Here is a 22,267-nt window from a genome sequence, read left to right as displayed (position 1 = left end):
ATTTCGCCAAGTATAGCGCAGCACGAGCTCCACGTCCGACCGGACGCTCTGCCGATGAAGCAAAGGAAGAGGGACTTCAGCGCTGAACAAAATGCCATCATCCGAGCGGAGGTTGAGAAGCTCCTGGAGGCCGGCCACATACGCGAGGTCCAGTTCCCGAGCTGGCTGGCGAACGTGGTGCTAGTCTCCAAGTCGGGCAACAAGTGGAGAGTTTGCATCGATTTCCGGGATCTCAATAAAGCATGCCTAAAGGATTTTTATCCTCTACCCTGGATCGATCAACTGGCGGACTCCACAGCTGGCTGCGAATTGATATGCATGCTCGACGCCTATCAGGGCTACCATCAAGTGTCGCTCGCCCGAGAGGATCAAGAAAAGGTTAGATTCGTCACGGCCGACGACACTTATTGCTACAATGTAATGCCGTTCAGATTGAAGAACGCAGGAGCAACTTACCAGCACCTGATGAACAGAGTGTTCAAGGAGCAAATTGGACGAAATTTGGAAGTGTACGTGGATGATATTCTCATAAAGTCCATCCGAGCGGATGATCTTTTTAAAGACATGGAAGAGACTTTCCGAACGCTGCGGAAGTATGGAGTTAAGCTGAACCCTCAGAAGTGTCTGTTCGGGGCAAAAGGCGGGCGTTTCTTGGGCTATATAGTGACCGAGCGGGGCATCGAGGCCAATCCCAGCAAAGTGAAAGCATTACAAGACATGCGCCCCCCAAGAAATCTAAGGGAAGTACAGCGCTTGACCGGTCGGATAACAGCATTGTCCAGATTCATCTCAAAGACTGCCGACCGGAGCTTCCCTTTTTTCAAAATCCTGCGCAAAGCTACCAAGTTCCATTGGGACGAGGAATGCGATCGGACGTTTGAAAAATTGAAGGCATATCTGAATTCTTTGCCCGTGCTAGCCAAGCTAGCTATGGGTGAGCCGCTCTATATCTATTTATCTTCAACCGAACAGGCAGTAGGCTCGGCATTAGTGAGGGCAAGTGGAGAAGAACCTGTGTATTTCTTAAGCCATATTTTAAAAGATGCTGAATCTCGCTACATTGGGCTCGAGAAGCTGGCTTTTGCTTTGATCCTCCCCGCTCGACGACTTCGTCCTTATTTCCTAGCACATACCATCATAGTCCGGACGAATATCCCATTGGGAAGAGTGCTGCTGAACCCAGAAGCGTCCGGACGACTCATCAAGTGGACAACGGAGTTGAGTGAGTTTGATATCCAGTATCAACCCCGCTCGGCAATAAAGGCGCAGTCCTTGGCAGATTTTGTCATCGAAGTGCAAAAGCCAGAACCCGAAGCCATGTGGAAAATATTTGTGGACGGATCGTCCACTCGGCTCGGGAGCGGGGTTGGCGTGCTATTACTCTCTCCCCAAGAAGAAAGGATGCACCTATCCGTTCGGCTGGACTACAGATCCACAAATAATGAAGCAGAGTACAAAGCCCTCATAGCCGGCTTGCAGGTAGCTCGGCATGTAGGAGCCGGTCGGGTGACAATCCATTCGGACTCCCAGTTGGTCGCTCAGCAACTCTCGGGCACTTTTGAGATTAACAACACTCGGCTCAAGCTTTACGCTGAAGCCTTCGAAAAGCTCAAGGCCAATTTCAGAGAGGTCATTATCCAGAAGATACCCCGAGCGGAGAATCATGCTGCAGATGAGTTAGCCAAACTTGCAAGTTCAATATCACCGGTCGTCATACAACAGCCAATTGAGCAAGTATCCCTGGTGGCGCATATCGATCGGATGGAGGGCCTCGAGTTTTCGAGCGATTGGAGGACGGTCATCATGGAGTTTCTCCGCTCGGGTGCTACACCTTCCGATCGGGAGGAAGCCCAGCTATTAAGGAGGAGAGTCGGTCGATTCACGCTCATTGGAGACCAACTCTACAAGAAGGCTTTCTCTTGTCCACTGTTGAAGTGTGTAAGCTCGGAGGATGTGGAGTACATCCTCCACGAAGTGCACCAAGGATCGTGTGGGGGACATCCGGGTGGACGGCCAAGAAGATCTTGCTGGCCGGATACTTCTGGCCAACCCTGCAAACAGACGCCGCTCGGACCGTTGCGACGTGCCTCTCCTGCCAGAAGTACCACAACTTCTCCCACCGACCGGCAGAGGAGATGAAAGCGTCTATGGTAGCCTGTCCGTTCGATCAGTGGGGAATGGATATCGTGGGTCCATTCCCTATGACGACCGGTCAGCGGAAGTTCCTATTGGTGGCGGTCGACTATTTCTCCAAATGGGTCACAGAACAAATGGTCAAAAAATTTATCTGGCAGCATATAATTTGTCGGTTCGGCATTCCTCACCGGCTCATATCTGATAACGGGCGGCAGTTCGTCGGGAAGCAGCTCGAAGAATGGTGCAAAAGTTATGGCATTGAACAACACTTCACTTCCGTAGCATATCCCCAGAGTAACGGTCAAGCGGAAGTAACCAACAGAGAAATACTCAGAATTCTCCGAGCTCGACTTGACTACATAGGAGGAAGTTGGGTGGATGAGCTGCCAGGCGTCCTATGGGCCATCCACACGACTCCAAAAGAGGGAACGGGCGTCACGCCGTTCCATTTAGTGTACGGCGGTGAAGCGGTTATCCCGGTAGAAGTCGGCGTCGAGTCCGTCCGGATCCAGAATTATGATGATGATAACGCCGAGCGGAGGAACATGGAATTGGACCTGATTGATGAAGAGCGAGCGAAAGCGTCCGTCCGGCTGATGGCGTACCGGCAGACGATGAAGCAGAATTATAACCGGCGTGTGATCCCTAGGGCATTCCAAGTCGGCGACCTAGTGTGGAAGAAAGTAAAGCCGGTCGGCGACGTTGGCAAGCTGGAGGCTCCTTGGGCGGGTCCCTTCAAAGTCATTGAAAAGCTCCGCTCGGGTGCTTATTATTTAGAAGATAAAGATGGACGGCAACTGGATCGACCATGGAGCGCAAATCATCTCCAGTCGTACCGAGCTGAGTGAGAGGTGCGCTGATGTAATTCATTTTGGGTATCTTTTGGTCGCATATGCCCTTGTAATGCAAGAAGCAAAATGATAAAAAGAGGCATCTGCCAAGCTTCGCCAAACGGTAGTGTTAAAATTAGCCTTGAAGACCGTCGAGCTCCGACGTTAAAAATCGAGAGTCGTGCCGGCGACTATAAACCCTCCGAGCGGAAGACCGTCGAGCTCCGACGTTAAAAATCGAGAGTCGAGCCAGCGACTATAAACCCTCCGAGCGGAAGACCGTCGAGCTCCGAAGTTAAAAATTGAGAGTCGAGTCGGCGACTATAAACCCTCGGAGCGGAAGACCGTCGAGCTCCGAAGTTAAAAATCGAGAGTCGAGTCGGCGACTATAAACCCTCCGAGCGGAAGACCGTCGAGCTCCGAAGTTAAAAATCGAGAGTCGAGTCGGCGACTATAAACCCTCCGAGCGGAAGACCGTCGAGCTCCGACGTTAAAAATCGAGAGTCGAGCCGGCGACTATAAACCCTCCAAGCGAAAGACCATCGAGCTCCGACGTTAAAAAGCGAGAGTCGAGCCGGCGACTATAAACCCTCCGAGCGGAAGACCGTCGAGCTCCGACGTTAAAAATCGAGAGTCGAGCCGGCGACTATAAACCCTCCGAGCAGAAGACCGTCGAGCTCCGACGTTAAAAATAGAGAGTCGAGCCGACGACTATAAACCCTCCGAGCGGAAGACCGTCGAGCTCCGACGTTAAAAATCGAGAGTCATGCCGGCGACTATAAACCCTCCGAGCGGAAGACCGTCGAGCTCCGACGTTAAAAATCGAGAGTCGAGCCGGCGACTATAAACCCTCCGACCGGACGAATGCAATAAAGAGGTTTCGCTGGTGAGTCATTTAGTCGATCGGCCAAGTACCCAAAAGTACTTCGTCAACGCCCAGCGAACAACCTCTTTTGTCGAGACATGATATATTAAGCCGAGTGGAAAAGCTATGCAAAATACTTCGTAAAAATCCCTTTCGAACACAAGAGAGGTGTGATAAGAGGCGAGCGGACGACATGCGTATTGATTAGCAAAAGAAAAAGCAAGTAAAAGGATAGCATTAAAGAAATTAAGGTCAAGTGGCCAGAGTACAAAAAGGGATAGTTTTTTTGGCCGAGCGGCCGAATAACAGGCAAACTTCTATTCTAAATACTCATAGAGATTCTTCGGGATGTTGTTGAGGAGTGTTGCCTGGTCCTGAGCGGGGATAACGGCGGAATCGGGAAGTTGCCCTTTGGACTTCAAATATTTTGTCATGGCATTCATGGCAAGTTCAAAGGCCATGTACATCCGCTTGCAAACTTTCTCCGAAAATTCGGCCGAACGGATGTAATTCTGTCTTAGGGCGGCGACTCGGCTTGGCTCAGCCTCTTGATATTCTTTAAGTGCCGCTCGGGAATCATCGGCGGCTGCCTGGTGTTCTTGTAAAATAGCCTCGAGTTTCGTCACCTCATCCGAGCGGGCAGTCTTCTCATTGGCCAGTTGGTCCATCAGCTCTTTAACTTTTTGCTCCAGCCCCCGAGCCTCTACGTTCTTCTTCTCCAGATCGGAGATAGTCGTTTTCTTCTGCTGGGTGGCCAGGCTTATCTTGCGTTCCAGTGATTTGTTCAGGCGATCAAGTTCGGCTAGATTGTGCGTCTGGTCAGCCGTCTTCTTCCGCTCGGACCCCAGTAAATCTTGGGTCTTTTTGAGCTCTTTTTGCAGCTCGGCGTATGATGGACCTTGTGAGCCGGAAGGGCCGCTTGGAGCCTTCAGCCTCTTTAATTCTGCGTCCGCCATCGCCGGACGATTGTAAACGACAATCTCCTCCACCCATCTCTGTCACGAGCAAAGTTGTTAGAAGCCAGTCGGAGAGAATGCGTAAAGGACTATAGAAAATAAACTTACCCCCGTGGCCTGTTGCATGTGGCTGTTGGCCAGATTACTGAGGGGAATCATTGCGACGCGTGCCCGAGCGTCGGCCCACATTTCAGCTAAGGGCCCTTTCATTGTGATCAGGTTCTCGGGCGTTGTTGGCCGATCAGCTTTGGGCAGTAATTCCTCGGTGGGGAGATGCAGGGAAACCCGGATGGTGTGGCGCCGATCGGGCGTTGTCTGGGCGGAAGCCGGGGAAGGATCAGAGGCCGACGCCGAAAACTGGGACAAAAAGTGTTGAACGTTGGACCTGGCGGGGAGCGGGTGGAAGGGCGCTGATCGGAACGGCCTCAAGGGGGTCCGCAGACGCGTCTAGTTGAGAGGGCGTCCGATCGGACGAAATCGCCTCCACCTCTGGCGCTTTGCCTCGAGAAGTATCGGTTGCCCGCTCGGATGGATGAACCGCAATGTAGCCGAGCGGAGCGGTATCTCCGTGCGGCGTCGTTTTTGATGAAGGGGCGCTCCTCCTCCTGAGCCGAGCCTTCATCCCGGACGGAAGGCTCTCGACTAGCAGTTGCGCCAGCCACTGGCTCTGGGAGAGAAGCCTGAGCGGCCGACTCCCCAGCATTTGTCTCACTCTCTCCCTCATTAGAGCCGACCGGCTAGATGCCGAGCGTCTCCATTTCTTTGGCCGCCGCGGCTTCGAGCGCTGCCGCCTTCCTCTTCAAAATTCCAGCCATCACCGACACCATGACAATGTTTGCTGCAAAGGAAAACAGAGAAAATCAGTTAGCAATTAAAACAAATGCACAAAGTAAAATTATTACCGAAGCCGCTCGGAAGGGGGGTCCTGATCGGACTCAGACCAAATATATACATCACCCCTTCAGGCAGGAATTTGTTGATGTCAAACCTCAGACCGGCCAGCATGTTGGCGGCATGAAGATAGTCCGGTCGGGTTTTGAACCTTTTGAGCTCTGGTGAGGTTGGTGATCCGATCTGCCACTTCGTTAGGAAGGGGGCCCGCTCGGGCATACGAAGGTAGAAGTAGAATTCTTTCCAATGCTTATTGGAAGAATGAAGTTTATTGAAGAAAACTAAACCGGGACGAGCCTGGAACATAAATGTGCCCAGCTTGGACTGTTTAGGGTAATAAAAATAATAGAAAACCTCCGGTCGGAGGGGGATGTGGTGGATTTTGAACAAGACAACGACGCCGCATAAAAGACGGAAAGTATTGGGGACTAGGCTTCCGAGCGGAATGCCGAAAAAATTGCAGACTTCAACGATGAAGGGATGAATGGGAAATCGCAGACCGGCTGTGAACTGGTCGCGGAAAACACAAAAGGCTCCGCGCGGCGGTTTGTGAGGTCGAGCGGAGGAAGTGGGTAAGATAATTTCGAAGTCAGATGAGATGTCAAAATTATACATCAAAACATCGACGTCGCGCTGATCGAAGCGCGACTCCATGGTAGTATACCATGGGCCGAGGGCTTAGTCTAGAGGTTGGGAGGAGCTAGCCATTGGCCGAGCGGACGAAACCAAAAATAGACGAAAGGCAGAGGATAAAAGAAAGAAGATGGCAAACGAAACAGTGCCCCAAGAGCTAAAACTCGGGAAGGAAACGCAAAGAAACACGAACCACAAGAACCAAAGATAGAGCAGAGGAAGAGCCTTACAGGGAACAAGGAGGATCGAAGAAAGAACGCCGGAGATCGTCGGAGAATAGAAGAACAGGGTCGCCGGAATGCTGAGAGCGAGAAGCTATGGAGCACGTGAGAGCAGAAATGCGGCGAAGGAAGAAAGCGAAGCCTTTATAGGGTGGAGCCCGAGCGGCCTCCACCGTCGGATTCAGGTCGCGAGAATCGGAGCACGCATCGCACCGTTCATTTCGAACCGCCTCGATCCCGTCAGAACACCACGCCGCCACTGTACAATGACGGCAGCCTCGACACGTGGCATTCGGTCACTGGAAAGCATTTAATGAGCGCGTGCTCGACTTTAATGATGGAGATTGGCGAAAACTTCGAAAAGATACCGAGGAATGTTGGCGTTGACTGGCGTTTTAGCTGCCCCCGTGTGTCCGAGCGGAAGCAAAGATGCATATGGACGCCGCTCGACACAACTGATGGTCCAGTCAGTCGGACTAATCGCCTCTTTCGACTAGACTTGAAGGGGAGGCAAGTGATCCGGTACGTAGTAAGGAGAGGGGACCCCCCTTTAAGCAGAGTCAACGCCACGTGGAGGTTGAAAGGTAAAAGTTCAACCATGGGTTTGTCTGAGCGGATAAAGATTGGGGCGACCGGCCGAACGTTCCGAACGGAAGTAAAGACACCTCGGCGGGGAGTCGGGGTTCCGACGCTCATGTTGAACAGGGTTGTATGGCCGAGCGTGTAACCCACTCGGCCGAAGGCATAAAGTAGTAATACTGCGAACAGTCTCCACAGAGCACACAACCGGGAATCTCCCGAGCGGACTAGCACATACGACCGGCCGGACATGGTGGGACTGTTGACCGGCCGGACGCTCGGAATGGGGCAAGAAGAGACAAAAGGACAAGGGAACATCTTCTAACAGCGGGTATGTTCAACAACCAGGCCATACGCAGGATTTTACGACATAGGGTTCGGCTGTCCCATCAGAAATGTGCGCGGACTGTAGCAGTATGGTGTCAGGTAAGCTCTTCTGACAAGCTCATACTGAGGTATGGTTAGAGGACACGTATTCGCCTCGGTATATGCGCGTGAGCCTCTTCACAGCTCTATATAAGGAGCCTCACACTTCATCGGAGGTACGCATTCTCCCGTATTCGAAGCCACTTCTGCATTTCCTCTTGCCTGACTTGAGCGTCGGAGGGTCGTCGGCGGGAATCCCTTCCCGGGCCGACTTCTTTGCAGGTTCGCCGGAGGTCCACACGACTGGTCGGAGGTCTACGTCAGCCCTTCAGAGAGCGCCTCGTACCCAGCGTATGTTAATTCAGCGTTCGGACAGGATCAGATATATATATATATATATATTTTGATAAATTTCATATTGTACGTATAAATTACCTTAAATTAAATACACAGTTGTCAACTAAAAAAAATAATAACAATCACTTAAGCAAACTGCAGAAACATTCGTGAACTTGTTTTTTTGTTCTGCTCTCGTTCGTTTCATCTGCTCCACGTCAAGTACCAAATGTTTTCCTCCGAAGAGAGAAAGAGTGGAAGCTTCAAGCCACCGTTGAACCTCCATAGCTTCCTCCTTCTCACTTCGAATCGTACCATTCCCCGCCACTCTCATCGCACGCAACCTCTGCATAAAATGCGTCCTTACTTCTCCCTTCTCTGGCCGTCTCATCAATCGTCTCCTCCTGTGGTCGATACTACTGATGGCGAAGGGAAAGGACAACGGGAAGGGAAAGGGAAAAGCGAAGGTTGAGGATGTGATAAGTGTGGAGCAAGAGTCCGTCATTCCGGTCCCCAAGGCTGATCTCATCACGGCTCTCACCGAGCTAATTAGTAAGAATCCCTCGATCCAGGGTTTTCGATCTTTATTTACCTGATTCTATTTTCTCTTTGACGATTTTTTTTTAAAAGATATTTATTTGTTTATTTAAACGAATAAACAACCCAAAAAGCTTCTGTTTCATTATAAGAACTTAAGAAGTGAAAGCCAACCCAATCTGATCAAATACCTTATAAGAAGGTACATTATCAAATGTCTATCCTATTCTTTGCTTTATGTTTAAAAATCAGGTCCCCATTTAAGAAAATAACAAAAAATGTTTCTATAGATCCTCCTACGCCATCGTTAAGGAAATATATATTTTATAATAATTTTGACTTAAGTGTCACATCTTACATTGAATTGGTGTTAATTTTTAAATTTAATTCCAATGACACTAGATTTGCCACCATATTCAGGACCTGAACAAGTTGTGCAAGAGGATCCAGCAGAGTTTCATAAGCTGTGCAAGAGGATTGAATACACTATTCGAGCTTGGTACCTTATGCAGTTTGAAGAAATGATGGTAGAATTGATTCATATTTGTCATAACATTTCTCAAAAAATAAAATAATCAAATTTAATGCATTAGTCATTCTTGTTAAACTTATTCATAATTGTAGGCATATACCTACTTGTAAAATAAGTCATTTATCTTCAGGATATTTAGTACAATCATGTAGGAACAAACTGAAATGATGGCTGTATGTGCAGGAACATGAACTTATTCTTCTGTCTAGTGAAACATTTAATTCAGCATTCTATTTATTTTTACAACATTGTATTTGCAGCAACTTTATCTTCTGTTTGATCCTATTGATGGTAACCAGCGACTGGAGCAGAGGAAATTATCTCGTGAAAAAATAGACACTCTGGAACTAGACTTTCTGGAACACTTTTTCAAGGTTTGCCAATTTCTAACTTTCATAAATTTCAATATTGTTTGGTTCTATGCCATGCAGATGCTTGGTAAATTTCAAAAATATACCTAGATTAACTTAAATGAAATCTAATCATATAATCATCATATTTCACTTACCTTGATTACTATTACGTACGTATAAACCTATTATATATTTGATGATAGATTGTCTAACAAAACCCTGGTTGACGTCGTCCATTGGCACTAATCTCTTTTCTTCTTGTTGCTCAATCCTCTTACCAGCCAGGTATATGTTAGAATTGACAACAATTCTTACAGCTTGTAAACCTTATGTACCATATTCGAGGTTCTTTTAACTAAATTAGGAAACCAAAGAAGCAATCATATGCAGTCAATCTTGGTCCTTCCATAGTAATCATATTATTTCTTCTCTGATTGAAACAGGTTATGGAAAAGAGCAACTTCAAACTAGCAACTGATGAGGAAATTGAAGCTGCACTCTCGGAGAACTATCTCTTAAATTTACCAATTGAAGTCGACGAGTCTAAGGTTTATATGGTTCTCAATTTCTCTCAATGTTTGAACCTTGTGAACTTGCATGTTAGCTTAATTTGGTAGTTTCTTGGTAATGTAGTTGGATAACAAGCTTCTTCAAAGGTATTTTCAGAAGCATCCTTGTGAAAATCTTCCTCGTTTTTCTGAAAAGGTATAGTCAGCTCCTAAAAAATATTCTGCTTTGCAGTTTTTTTTTACCCAATATTTGAACTATATCAATCTAAAAGTTCATGAATTTCAAAATTTTGATTTGTTGTATAGATAAACTTTAGTTTTCTGAAGTTTAATTTTCACTTCAATGATCGGTTTTTGAGATTATTGACACTATTATATGTCCTATATGAGAAAATCTATGTACTTGGACCTCGAGTTCAATATCCACACAAGTATGGATCTATGAGCTTAACACCATTGTTCTTAAATTTTTTTACACCTAAGAATTAGGGATGTTGGGTGTTGACACTTCTAATGCATCGACATGCTCCCAAGTCTGACGAGATGAATTCAAATATGTGTTAATCTATATTAATCCAATTAGCTTGTTAAATTCTAAATATGTCTATGGCAACTACAAATAATTTTAATTATAATTTAAAACTAATAAATTACTAAACATTATAATGGATTGAGCAGCTAGATAGTCAAATTAATGAAAATATTGCATTGTATCATATACATACGTCACACACTTTACAAAGTATTAAAACCATACAAATGGATTTTACTCATTTAGTAGTGCTTTAGTAGTTAGTACATAGTTTTTTTTACTTTTGATTATTGAAACAGTGGTACCGTTTAGTACTTTGTCCCTAGTTAGAGTGGTACAGTTTCAATATTGTGTTGTGCCACTGCAAGCTATAAAAAACAAGCATCTTGAACTCTTTTTGATGTGTTGTGTAATATACCAAGGCACATAGATTGTTGACATGGTACGATTCTCATTAATACAACGACAGATACGATACAAGAGAAATTATTTGTATTAATTAATATAGAGATTCAACCAAAACGATACATTTCAACCTCTACTTTGAAGACTTTAAATCATGCTATATAGTTAGATAATTGAATTAAATATGCCTTATTACCTATATCTAGATAAATTCATATAAATTTAGGGAAATTTTAATATTATTATTTTTTATTTGTTTTCTTTTAAAAATAAAACTATAGTAGATAGAAAATTTGCATAGAAAACAATAATTAATATAATTAGAATTTAAGAAAAATAAGTTACAAAAAATTATAGAAAAATATAATGCTATAATTTTATAGGAAAAAGTTTGACTGGGATTTGCATTCGAATATTAACTTAAAATTTTCAATTAAAATTTATATTTTAGAAATAGGATTTGAACAACAATAATTTATTTTCTTAATCAATTTTAAATTCTAGGAAGTATTTATATTAGATTAAATTTTTTGATGTTAGCTAAATTCTATTCCAACCTTAATTTAGTTAGTACTAAAAAATAATGCACTCTCAAATTTATATTCATTTTAAATTTTACTAACTATTTTTATATTGTTTTTGATGTGATTTATGTTAAATCTTATGTTAGTTAAATTATATTCAAGAGAATTGTGTGACATGTCCATATTGACTTGTACAAGGTCCAACTTTTATTTCATGTTGATTTGACACTTTTCAAAAGATGATACCTAAGAATAGAGATGACAATGGGTTGGGTTTGGATCCCATCCCCATTTATTATATCCATCTCCATCTCTATCCTCATCCCCATTCCATCATATTTTCAACTTTCATCCACATCCTCATATCCATCAGGGATTAGATACCCATCCTCATACCCATACCCATAGGATCGGATATCCTCTATACTAATAATTTTCTTTATTCCATCCAATTACCATTATTTAACAAAAGCATATTAGAATTAACATCATATCCAAAAAAACATAATTTAGAAAAAAAAAACAGATTAAACATCTATAGCATACTCCTAATTTAATCATATTCAATAAAAACATATTAAAGACCAACAAAAATAGTTAGTGAGTTTTGGGGAAAAAATTACCTATATATATTAATCGGGTATTCGGGTCGGGTGTGGGTAGGGTTCTACTAGACCCGCCTCCATACCCGAATACTCATACTCAATTATCTGATTATTTAATCAGGTCCAAAAAGATCCCTCCATACCCTTCTTCATTCGAATCAGATATCAAATTCTCCATCAAATTCGTAGGAAATTATCATCCCTACCCAAGAAGAATAAGAATAGTAGGAAATAAAGTTCATAGTGCTTAAAATTGCAATTAGTACATGCTGTACTTATTAATAATAATTAAAGTAGCATAAGAGATCAAAATAATAATAAATGAACCCAAATATATGATTTTATTTTATTTAGATATAAAATTACTAAACTTTTACATAACCCTGTAATTATAAAATCTAAAAATCGATAAGACTCGAAAATCCCCATAAACTCGAATAAAAGCCTTAAACCTAAAGACCCCTAAAATCCAACCCACCCTACTTGGCTTGAAAATTTTGATTTTGAAATTTTTTCATAAATCTGGATTTGGATTCAAATCAGAGGATTGTTATGTACCCAAAAGAAATTGAGTTAGGTTGGTTTTCTTCTTTAAAACCTGACCCAGCTCGATCCATGCTCATTGTCATCAAAGCTGTTGCAAAACACCAAAACAATCCTGTATTTTCCTCTTTGAAAAATGTGTGATATGAAATAGTATCTAAATCTTTGCTCATATATACTATGAAAATTGTATAGAAAATGTTCTCGGTTTTAGGTGTCTTTTGCAAGGGCGAAGGCAGGTGTTAGTCTACCTGGGCTTTAGCCTGAGGGCCCATTTTAGGATTTAGAGAAGAAGCCCATATATTTAGGAGTTTCTCCATACATTTAACCATTTTAGTCAATTGTTCATCTGACCAACCTTAAATCCCCAAATCAAATTCCGTGATCAGCCTGAAGATTTTTTTTATATATATACAACTCTTACCATCGACCGATTAGGCTGGGTAGATTATAGTTTCTAACTCCGCCACTAGTCTTATCACAAGTGACCACATTAATTTTGTGATAATCTCCTTGAAATATGACTTTTTTGCAAATATGTTTATGTTAACTAATATAGAAGCATGGCATTTTATTTTTTCACCAATGTTGATTAATTCATTGAACTTTGAAATAGCATAATGATTTATCTTTTAAGTGTAAACATCTTTCTTATCTTTGTCTCTCTTGTTTTGGAAGTACATTATTTTTCATCGAGGAGTAGGAACTGATCATACAACCGGTTACTTTTTCATGGAGAAATTGGATATGATTATAACTAGTATTTGGACTAGATTTCTAAGGGCTACTAGGTAATTTTTTTTTTTATTTCAAACATGGTAAATTGAATCCATTACTTTCAAAAGGCCATTTGCATTTGGGTGAGTTGTATGATTTCAGGCTTGAGAGGTTCATCTCAAAAAGATCGAGCAATATATTGAGAAAAGATACAGAGGAAACAACTAGAATTATTGATGATTCAAAGGAGCTCTTTAAACGAAAAAGGATTGAAAACATGGAGTTCAGGTCAACTATCTTTCCCATGTCGATTTTGATGAGATTTGGTCTGATATCCTAGAACCAGTTTTTGACAGTATATGATCTCATAATAAATCTGCATTTTATTTTCTGCAGAACCCAAGACCTACTAGGCAAGATTGAAATCCAAGAACCAACTTTTAAAAGAATAATCGTCGTTTACAGGTAGCAGCTATTCTACATTTTAAGTTCTCTTCTATAAGTCATGGAAGTTGGAGATTCTGGATTTGGATCCATTTCAATTTAAGTCAACAGTTTGTAGTTATCTGCATTTCATAACTACTTAAAACACACAACCTAGCAGGCGGGCGAGCACAAAAGACAAGATAGATCGAGGAATCTATGTAAAACATTTCAGAAATATTCCCATGGCTGATTTGGAACTAGTTTTAGTGAGACTTCTAAATTCCAATTCCTGCAAGTAACCAACTTATTGAACAACATTTTGAGGCTCCATTTTCATAAAGTGTGAATGGTTTTGCAGCCTGAAAAGAAAAACCTAAGCTTGACTCCTAGGGACTGGGTCAGCTTCTTGATTACGATGGTGCTTGGTCTTGTAAGTTTTTGAATCCTGATGACTTAATTTGACTGGCTTTACAATTTCTTTCTCCTTTGCCATTACCTAACAAGCAGCATACTGTTTCAGATTACTCTCATTGGCTCTTTTAAAATGCCGAAAGCTGAAATTCGTGTTGTCCTCACTATCATTTTCGGTCTCATTGGCTATTGTGCTAAAATTTACTTCACGTGAGTATTTTTTTTCAACAATCTTCCATTTCTAACTAAATTCATGTAAAAAAAGGGCAGCCTGGTGCACGAAGCACTCGCCATGCGGGGCCCCGGGGAAGGATCCATTGTACGCAGCCTTATCCTATTTTTTGCAAGAGGTTGTTTCCAGGATTCGAATCCGTGACCTTTTAGTCACATGGCAACAACTTTACCGTTGCGCCAAGGCTCCCCTTCTTCTGACTAAATTCTTGTGTTACTACAAAATCCAACATAGTTTTTCCTTTTGCATTTCTTGTTCCAAAATTATAAACACCCTATATATTTCTCATTTCTGGTTCCTTGTTCACGTGAGTATAGTTCTCTATCATCTTTGTCTTCTCTTCTATCCATTTTATCTCTTATAAACACAAAATATTAATTCTTCTCTTAATCAACATATCTACTATATCCATCATTTTACCAATGAGCATTCTTATATTTCAAATCCAAGACAATCGGTATTCCTATAATGCTTGTTCTTATCTAACCGATGATGTGAGAACTCTTGCATATTTAACACTACACCTAAGTTCTCATAGAGATGTAATGGTCTTTGTCGAGACATTGCAATCGGACCCTGTAACGCGTATCTTCCAAGGAACTATCTATCATTAGCATAATAGTTTGATGAATTAGAACATTCGCTTGTGTTTGACATTGATTTTGACTGTTACCTCATTATAAAAATAAAAATAACTTTTGTTTACCATTACTATTTTAGTGTGCAATATTCACTTGTCTCTTACGAATATTGTTTTGCATCAGATTTGATAAAGAAGTTATGCTTAATGGGAACATGAATATGGCATGATCATGTTATTTTGAGTATAATGTATTTTCTTATGCTAATCTTTTGAAAGCATGCAGGTTTCAACAAGACATAGCTACTTACCAGAATTTAATCACCAAATCAATGTTTGACAAACAACTTGACACTGGCAAAGCTACACTCCTACATTTGTGTGATGATGTGATTCAACAAGAAGTAGGTTCTATAATTAATAAATCGTATTAGACCAAAGTTCAAGTGAAGTTTGGGAAAAACTTAGTTTCAAAATCTAAATGTGCAGGTCAAAGAGGTGATAGTTTCTTACTTTATTCTAATGAGGGAAAGGGAATTGACAAAAGAAGTATGACATTCTTTCTTTTACTAAAATCTTTAAAAATGCATGGAATTAATTTGTTTGTCATTCTCTGTTATCCTTGTATTTTCTTAACCTCACAATTTTCATGATCTAAATATAGGCTCTTGATCGTCACTGTGAGAAACTCATTACAGAGGAGTTTGGGAAGAATTGCAATTTTGAAGTTGAAGACGCGATCAGAAAGTTGGAGAAACTTGGTATTGTTACAAGAGTAAGTTTGATTGCATCTGCCTCATTTTTAGCTAATTCACTTCAAGTTTTACTTCATGTTAGATAGATTTTGGTTTGTGAAAATTCATTTACTAATGCAGAAGTAATTCTAGTTTTCTAGGCCTTCATACTGTCTACACCAAGGTGTCTCTTTTAGGGACAGACAATGAAGTGATTCAATTAAATAATCAAATTACTTTGGTTATTGAAAGTTGATCCCCTTGAAGTGATCATTATTGGAGGTCGATTCCTCCAAGTGATCATCTCATTCCCTTTTTTTCATCCTTTTCTCTATTTATGTTCCCTACGAGATAGAACACGCTGGTTCCTATCCTTATCACAATCCCATCGACCTCCTTGGGTGATCAAGCAAAAGACTCTCACATCTTGTCTTTTGCATCATGCTTTTCTGCTTCCTACGAGAAAGAACCAGGACGCTGGTTCTTTTCATTATCACAATCCCATCCACCTCCTTGGGTGATCAAGTAAAACACACTAACATTTTGTATTTTGCATAATGCTTTTCTGCTTGTGACATGGTGGTTAATATCAACCTCTCCATAATGCACAGTAGCCTTTTGTTAGGGGAGGCATTTTACGTCAGATGGGAATTGACTCCAAAATTTATTAGAGTAAATACCCATGCAACAATAAACTGCGCCAATCCGTAGGAGCTATTTTGTTGCTCTTTATGATTATTTATGTAATGAAATGGCAAGTTTGCATTTGCAGAGCGATGAAATGATTCGTGCTGTTCCCCTAAAGCAGGCAAACGATATTATCGGTGTCACGACAGAAGAACTTGTACTGATGAAAGCCAAACAAGCTCAAGCTTCATCTTGTTGATCAGATTCAGAAATTGATATATCAAGCTTCTTCAAATGTATTGGACTGGCAATTTGATTGGTTCGATTTATCCATTGCTACCTCTTCTGCCGGAATAAAGATAAAACATTGGGATTATTATTATTATTATTATTATTATTATTATTATTATTTGTTTTCGCTGAAAATGGCTTTGCTTTGCTGAAAAAGAACATGTTTCTGGATTTATCAGGTTGAGTTGTAGCGTATAACATCAAAATTTTCACCTCAGAATCCCATAAGACTAGATGATGGGCATAGATGATGATTGGTTTTAAAAAAAAATTTATTAAATCATCAAAATTTTAGTTTATACTAATTGATGTGGCAGAGATGATCGTCACCACGTAGTATAGTCAAGTCAACAATAAAAGGAGCTTAACAACAAGTCAAAGTCGAGCTCGGTTTTAGTCAAACCAACTGGGGTCAAGGCAGACAGAGCTCAAGTCAAGTTAGATCAAGCTCAGATCAGTTTAGAGCAAGTTCGAATTAGATCAAATCAAGTTCCGACCAAATCAGTCGTGCCTAGACAATCAAGAGGAGTTGGATAACAAGTCAAAGTCGAGCCCGGGTCAAGGTAGACAGAGCTCGGATCGAGTTAGATTTAGCTCAGATCAGTTTAGACCAAGTTCAGATTAGATCGAGCTCCGACCATGGCACATTGTTTGATGGAAAGATATATAATAGTAAAGAAAATTTAGAAATATATATATATTAAATCATTTATATAAATTAGAATATTTTTATAATTTTAAAAAAACTTACACGTGCCGAATTTTCCAGGAGACCGCAGTGCAACTTGTCAACCATGCCGCATGCACAAGAGCCACCCGGCCGTTAATTTTTTCCTTTATTAGCTTTCCGCCACCACTCCGCCGCCGCCGTCCACCGATCAGCCATGGATGCCAACTTCTGCAAAAGCCATCGGCGGTCGATGACTGAAGACGCCAGCAGGTTCGACGACGAGGACCTCCTGACTCTCCCTGCCGGGTGGCTGGCGCAGCTGGTCGCCTTCCAAGCCGAGCTCATCGCCTCCTCCTTCCTCTCCCTCGTCTCCCCCTTCCTCTATCTCTATTTCCAGACCCGTGAGATCCCCGCCCGCGTCGTCCGCGGCGCTGCTGCCATCGCCCGCCGCTTCGCCCTCGGCCTCCTCGGAGCCCTCTACGCGGCGACTTTCCTGCTAGCCCTCTTGTTCTTTTCGCTCCTTCTCGGCGTCGCGCTAGTTCGGATGTGGGCGGAGGAGCCAGTGTTGCTGCGCCGCCCCCTGCATCTCGACTACAAGGAAGCGAACCCCACCGCGTCCGTGGCGCTGGCCGGCGGCACGTGGCACTCGGGAAGGGCGGTGCCGCCGGGACACTCAGTGACGGTCTCGCTCCTTATCCTGCTGCCTGAGTCTGATTACAATCTCCTGATCGGCGTCTTCCAGGTCCCATAACCTCTGTTTCTTCTTCTTCTTCTTCTTCTTCTTCAATATGTTCGTCTGATACCGGATTGGATTGGTTGAAGGTACAAGCCGAAGTAATTTCCTCGACTGGAGAAATAATCGCAGCATCGAGCCGTCCCTGCATGCTCCGATTCCGAAGCTTCCCGGTGAGGCTAATGCGGACGTTGTTCATGAGTATCCCTCTTTTGCTGGGGATTTCCAGTGAGACTCAGGAGATGAGCATGGAGGTGCTGAGATACAAGGAAAGCAGAGCAAAGAGGAGCGGCTCAATCAGAGTGAGATTGAAGCCCAAAGCCGGGACTAGGGATCTGCCACAGCTTTATGAATCAGAGCTCCTGATGAGATCGCAGCTCCCTTGGTCCAAGGAGCTGGTGAACCGATGCAGGTGGACATTCTCTGTGTTGACTTCGCTCAACGTCTTCTTCGCGCTTCTCCTCACGTCGGCTTGCTGCTTCAAGTTCAGGCCGAGGAGGAACAGAGTTGAGAATCGGCGTTCGGAGGATTTACAGGAGAGGGAGAGAAGCAAGAGGAGGGTGTCGGAAGATCGTCGTAGGGCGGAGTTGGTGGAGGGGTCGGCTTCGAGCACCGGCGGCGACGTCGTCGAGGGAGGAGATCAGGCGAGCGAGAGTATGGACGATTCGGGTGAGTTAGTGGCTTCCGAGTCTTCTGAATGTAAATCTGTGTATTATCAATGATATTAAAATTATATTATAAATGTTATTTTAAGAGTTATAGAAAAAATCAAAAGACATCTAGGAGGAAATAGTGCTGGTTTAGTATGAATTCCAAGTCTTTTTAACATCATCGAATACTTTTGGCCAGCTAAAAGTTCTTGATCGCCTTAAAATCTAAAAAAACAAACATAAATCTTAGGATTGGATTGGTTCTATTTGGATGAATTTAAATCTCAAGAGTCATCAAGTATTTTTATAAACAATGATTAACTAGACTCAAAAGTGAGTCACCATATTGAAAGTAAGGATGTTTCAACGGGGATGCTGAGTTGACAAGAAGACTAGAAGATAATAGTTTTATTACAATAGGGTAAAAGGTTAATTTTCGATAGACACGTGTTTTTGGAGAAAAAAACTCCTCCTATCCGCTGGGCACATTTATCTTTCTTCATATACTTGAGGAAAGTATAATAACCTTTTGCTACTATATTAATAATTATCATCATGTTATAATAATGTTCATTTAATGATTTTTATAAAAAAACATGATATTTTATTGACTTAAGTTTCGACATGAATCTAAATCATAGGCCTCCATGGGCTGACACATAATAATATTCATTTAATGATTTTTATAAAAAAACATGACATTTTATTGACTTAAGTTTCGACAAGAATCTAAATCATAGGCCTCCACGGGCTGACACATGATACTTGTATGTGATATTACTATGATAGGTCATAAGGTTGATTCTTAGCATATGCGAAATATAGTATGGGTCACCCTAATGTAAATGTTATTATGCTAGGCGAAATCTTTTCTAGATCACATGAGGCAATCTTAAAAGGGTCTCAGACGAGGAATATTATATTATTGCAATGAATCTAAATCTTAGCTGTTTGATAAAAAATAATCAATTAGACTCAAGCTAGTTGTTATATTGAAAGTAAGGATTATTAAGTTTCGGTATTATCCGGATTATTAAGTTTCGGTATTGTCCAAATCACGTATTAAATTTTTATAATGTTGGGAATACAATTAAAGTGTCACATTGGACATACATGAAAAAAAATTTATAGATTTAAAAGATGAAGAGATATATCTCCATTGGTATGAGACATTTTGGATAGAGATAAAAAATAAATTTACAAGAACTTAGGTCCAAAGTGGACAATATCATAATATTATAGAAATATATGAATTCTTTTGGTGCTAACATATGGTATCAGAACAAAACTATTCTTCTTTGGACTAATAGCCAGAGAGAGCAAGAACTAGAGGAAGAAGAAAAAGTTAAAAATGAAGCCCTAAATATCAACAAGTCAAAGGACTCATAATTAAGAGAGTTCAAATTCAAAATGGATCCACGAGATGAATTTGGATACGACTTCCAGGCATCTCCTTCCTTCATAGTTGGAAGTTCCAACTTATGGAAATCAAGAATAAAGAATTTTTTTTTACGATGGACATAGATCAATATTTTATTCTAATGGAGGAATTTGAAACCCTAATAAATAACAAAGGAAAGCTCCTCAAGAAGAGCAAATGCCAAATGGACCGAGTAGCAAGTGAAGAGATCCGAGATAAATGATAAGGTAACCAAAATTTTGGTTAATTTATTATTTAACAATATTTTGTGTAAGATAGGTAGCTATGAGGATGTGAGTTATGGAGAAAATGACCAAGTGACGTCGGACTGAATAGCGATTATCCTGCGGGTTGACGAGAAGAGGAAAATTGAGAAGAAGATAAGAAGAGGAACTTCCAAAAAGAAAACTTTTTATTAATTGCAGAGGATTGATCCCTCAACATCTAAACATGACTCTTATATAGACCACAACTTAGGACTCAAACAAGGAAAGAAATTATAATTAACAAATCTTAATTCCAATCTTGTAAAGAAAGGAAATAAAATTTTATCCGAAAAGAAAAGTAATTAACTTAACGATCTTAACTCAAATTAAGACAAGAATAAAGATAAATCCTCTATAAAAAATACCAGAAATATGAAAATTACCCTAAATATCCAAAAATAAAAATGATCAAAAATAGCAAAAAGGCCTTGAAAAGGGTTCAAACGGTGGAATTTGGGGCTAAAAATTTGACGATTATAGTTTCACCAGTATCAAACATATGTTTTCAAAATCTGTACGCGTGACGACAGACAAAGCCTGATTCCGAATCCCGAGTCAAAAGTCATGACTGTTTGAAGGTGAAGGCTCATATTGGACTTCAACATGGGTTGGGCCTGCATCAGTCTCCCCAGCTTGAAAAGAAGTCTCCCTCGAGTTCAGATTAACTTCATTAGCATCTGTCGAATAAGGAGTTAGGTGCTTCATGTTGAAGACATCAAAAGTCTTTAGATGACTAGGAAGATGCAACCTCTAGACATTGTCGTTAATCTTCTGCAGTATCTCGCATGATCCAATTTTTCGATCCTTTAGCTTATTATATTCTCCAACAGGGAAATGATCATGAGTCAATACGACCCATATAAAATCTCTAATTTCAAAAAGTACCTGTCGATGATGACGATCGACCCTAGCCTTATACTTAGTATTTCTTTCTATAATTGCTAGTTTTACTTGCTCATGAATACCTTGAAGATGCTCTGCCATCTCATTTGCTTTAGGACTAATTCACCTTACACGTGGAATAGGGGCTAAGTCTAGAACTCCTGATGGATTTTGGTCATAGACAATCTCAAAAGGACTCAATCCCATGGTCCTGCTTTTTGATCTGTTGTAGGCAAACTCTGTTTGAGGTAACGCCAAGTCCCATTGCTTTGGTTTAATTCCTATAAGGTATCTCAAAAAATTACCTAGACTCTGATTCACCACTTCGGTTGGCCCATTTGTCCGAGGGTGGTAAGCATTGCTAAAGTTTAACTGTGTTCTCAATTTTCCCCATAAGCTCTTCTAGAAGTGACTAATGAATTTGGTATCTCAATCTAAAGTCATGGATTGAGAAATGTCATGTAAACATGATCTCCTTGAAGTAAAGATAGGCAATCCGAGTAGCATCCATAGTCTTCCTACAAGCTATGAAATGCACCATCTTTGAAAATCTGTCAACAACAACAAGAACTGAGTCTGAGGCTCATTGGGTGCGGGACAATTCCAATACAAAATCCATGCTGACATTAAGCCAAGGAGCTTTAGGAATGGCTAAGGGAGTATATAAGCCTGCATTGGTTAGACCCCCCTTAGACCGCTAGCATATAGAACATCATCGATCAACAAAGTGAGCCATATCGCTAGTCAACTTGGGCCAATAGAAATTGGTAGAGATGAGGGCCAACGTCTTATCATGTGCAAAGTGCCCCTCATTATAAAGTTCGCTCATAATCTGCTGCTTTAGAGGTCAATTTGGAATGCACAACTGCAACCCAAGAAACATATTGTTGGTTGCTACTCGGAAAATCTAATGGTTCCACTGTACAAAAATTTTGTACAAAGGTCTGAACATTTTCCTAGCTACCATGTGTTCTTTTAAATTAAACTTGGATCGCCTGCGGAACTTAACACGTTTGATCCAAAGTTTAGTCTATTTGTTCTTTTAGGTTTTGACTTGGATCTCCTGCGGAACTTAACACTTTCGATCCAAATCACCTAAGTTATTAATTATATTAAATATTAATTTCCAAAATTGGCTTCCAGTACTGACGTGGCGAGGCACATGGCCTTCTTGGATATGGGAACAACCACCACCGACTAGACAAAGCCTTTTAAGGAAAACTAATATTTAATTTCCTTAAATAACTTTAGGTCAACCGAAAAGAACAATCAAAT

General features: G+C 41.4%; 2 protein-coding genes across 2 annotated transcripts; both read left to right on the top strand.

Annotated features, from left to right (window-relative positions):
• The first annotated feature begins 8,003 nt into the window (after positions 1-8,003).
• On the top strand, positions 8,004-16,489 carry LOC121967128. The gene is made up of 15 exons (XM_042517166.1): positions 8,004-8,365; positions 8,771-8,877; positions 9,143-9,256; positions 9,679-9,783; positions 9,869-9,940; positions 13,032-13,144; positions 13,233-13,358; positions 13,467-13,535; positions 13,675-13,762; positions 13,855-13,926; positions 14,017-14,117; positions 15,006-15,123; positions 15,209-15,268; positions 15,384-15,494; positions 16,226-16,489. Exons 1-15 carry the CDS (start codon positions 8,236-8,238, stop codon positions 16,337-16,339), a joined length of 1,500 nt encoding a protein of 499 aa, XP_042373100.1. The 5' UTR covers positions 8,004-8,235; the 3' UTR covers positions 16,340-16,489.
• Positions 16,490-17,255: 766 nt separating this feature from the next.
• LOC122055043 (seipin-1-like) lies at positions 17,256-18,496 on the top strand. The gene is made up of 2 exons (XM_042616441.1): positions 17,256-17,783; positions 17,864-18,496. The coding sequence occupies exons 1-2, from the start codon at positions 17,256-17,258 to the stop codon at positions 18,494-18,496; spliced, it is 1,161 nt and encodes a 386-aa protein (XP_042472375.1).
• Positions 18,497-22,267: the final 3,771 nt, after the last annotated feature.

The sequence above is a fragment of the Zingiber officinale genome, chromosome 3B (assembly GCF_018446385.1).
Source record: "Zingiber officinale cultivar Zhangliang chromosome 3B, Zo_v1.1, whole genome shotgun sequence".
Taxonomy (NCBI): Eukaryota; Viridiplantae; Streptophyta; class Magnoliopsida; order Zingiberales; family Zingiberaceae; genus Zingiber; species Zingiber officinale.
Note: the sequence above shows the minus strand (reverse complement) of the source record. Positions and strands in the feature narration are given on the sequence as shown.

What these genes read in the sequence shown, in the direction of transcription:
- LOC122055043 (XM_042616441.1), top strand. Translation starts at nt 17,256, where the DNA reads ATGGATGCCAACTTCTGCAAAAGCCATCGGCGGTCGATGACTGAAGAC. An exon ending in TCCTGATCGGCGTCTTCCAG is followed by an intron (nt 17,784 to 17,863) that starts GTCCCATAACCT and finishes GATTGGTTGAAG; the next exon opens with GTACAAGCCGAAGTAATTTC.
- LOC121967128 (XM_042517166.1), top strand. Translation starts at nt 8,236, where the DNA reads ATGGCGAAGGGAAAGGACAACGGGAAGGGAAAGGGAAAAGCGAAGGTT. An exon ending in TGCAGTTTGAAGAAATGATG is followed by an intron (nt 8,878 to 9,142) that starts GTAGAATTGATT and finishes TTGTATTTGCAG; the next exon opens with CAACTTTATCTTCTGTTTGA. An exon ending in TGTGCTAAAATTTACTTCAC is followed by an intron (nt 14,118 to 15,005) that starts GTGAGTATTTTT and finishes GAAAGCATGCAG; the next exon opens with GTTTCAACAAGACATAGCTA.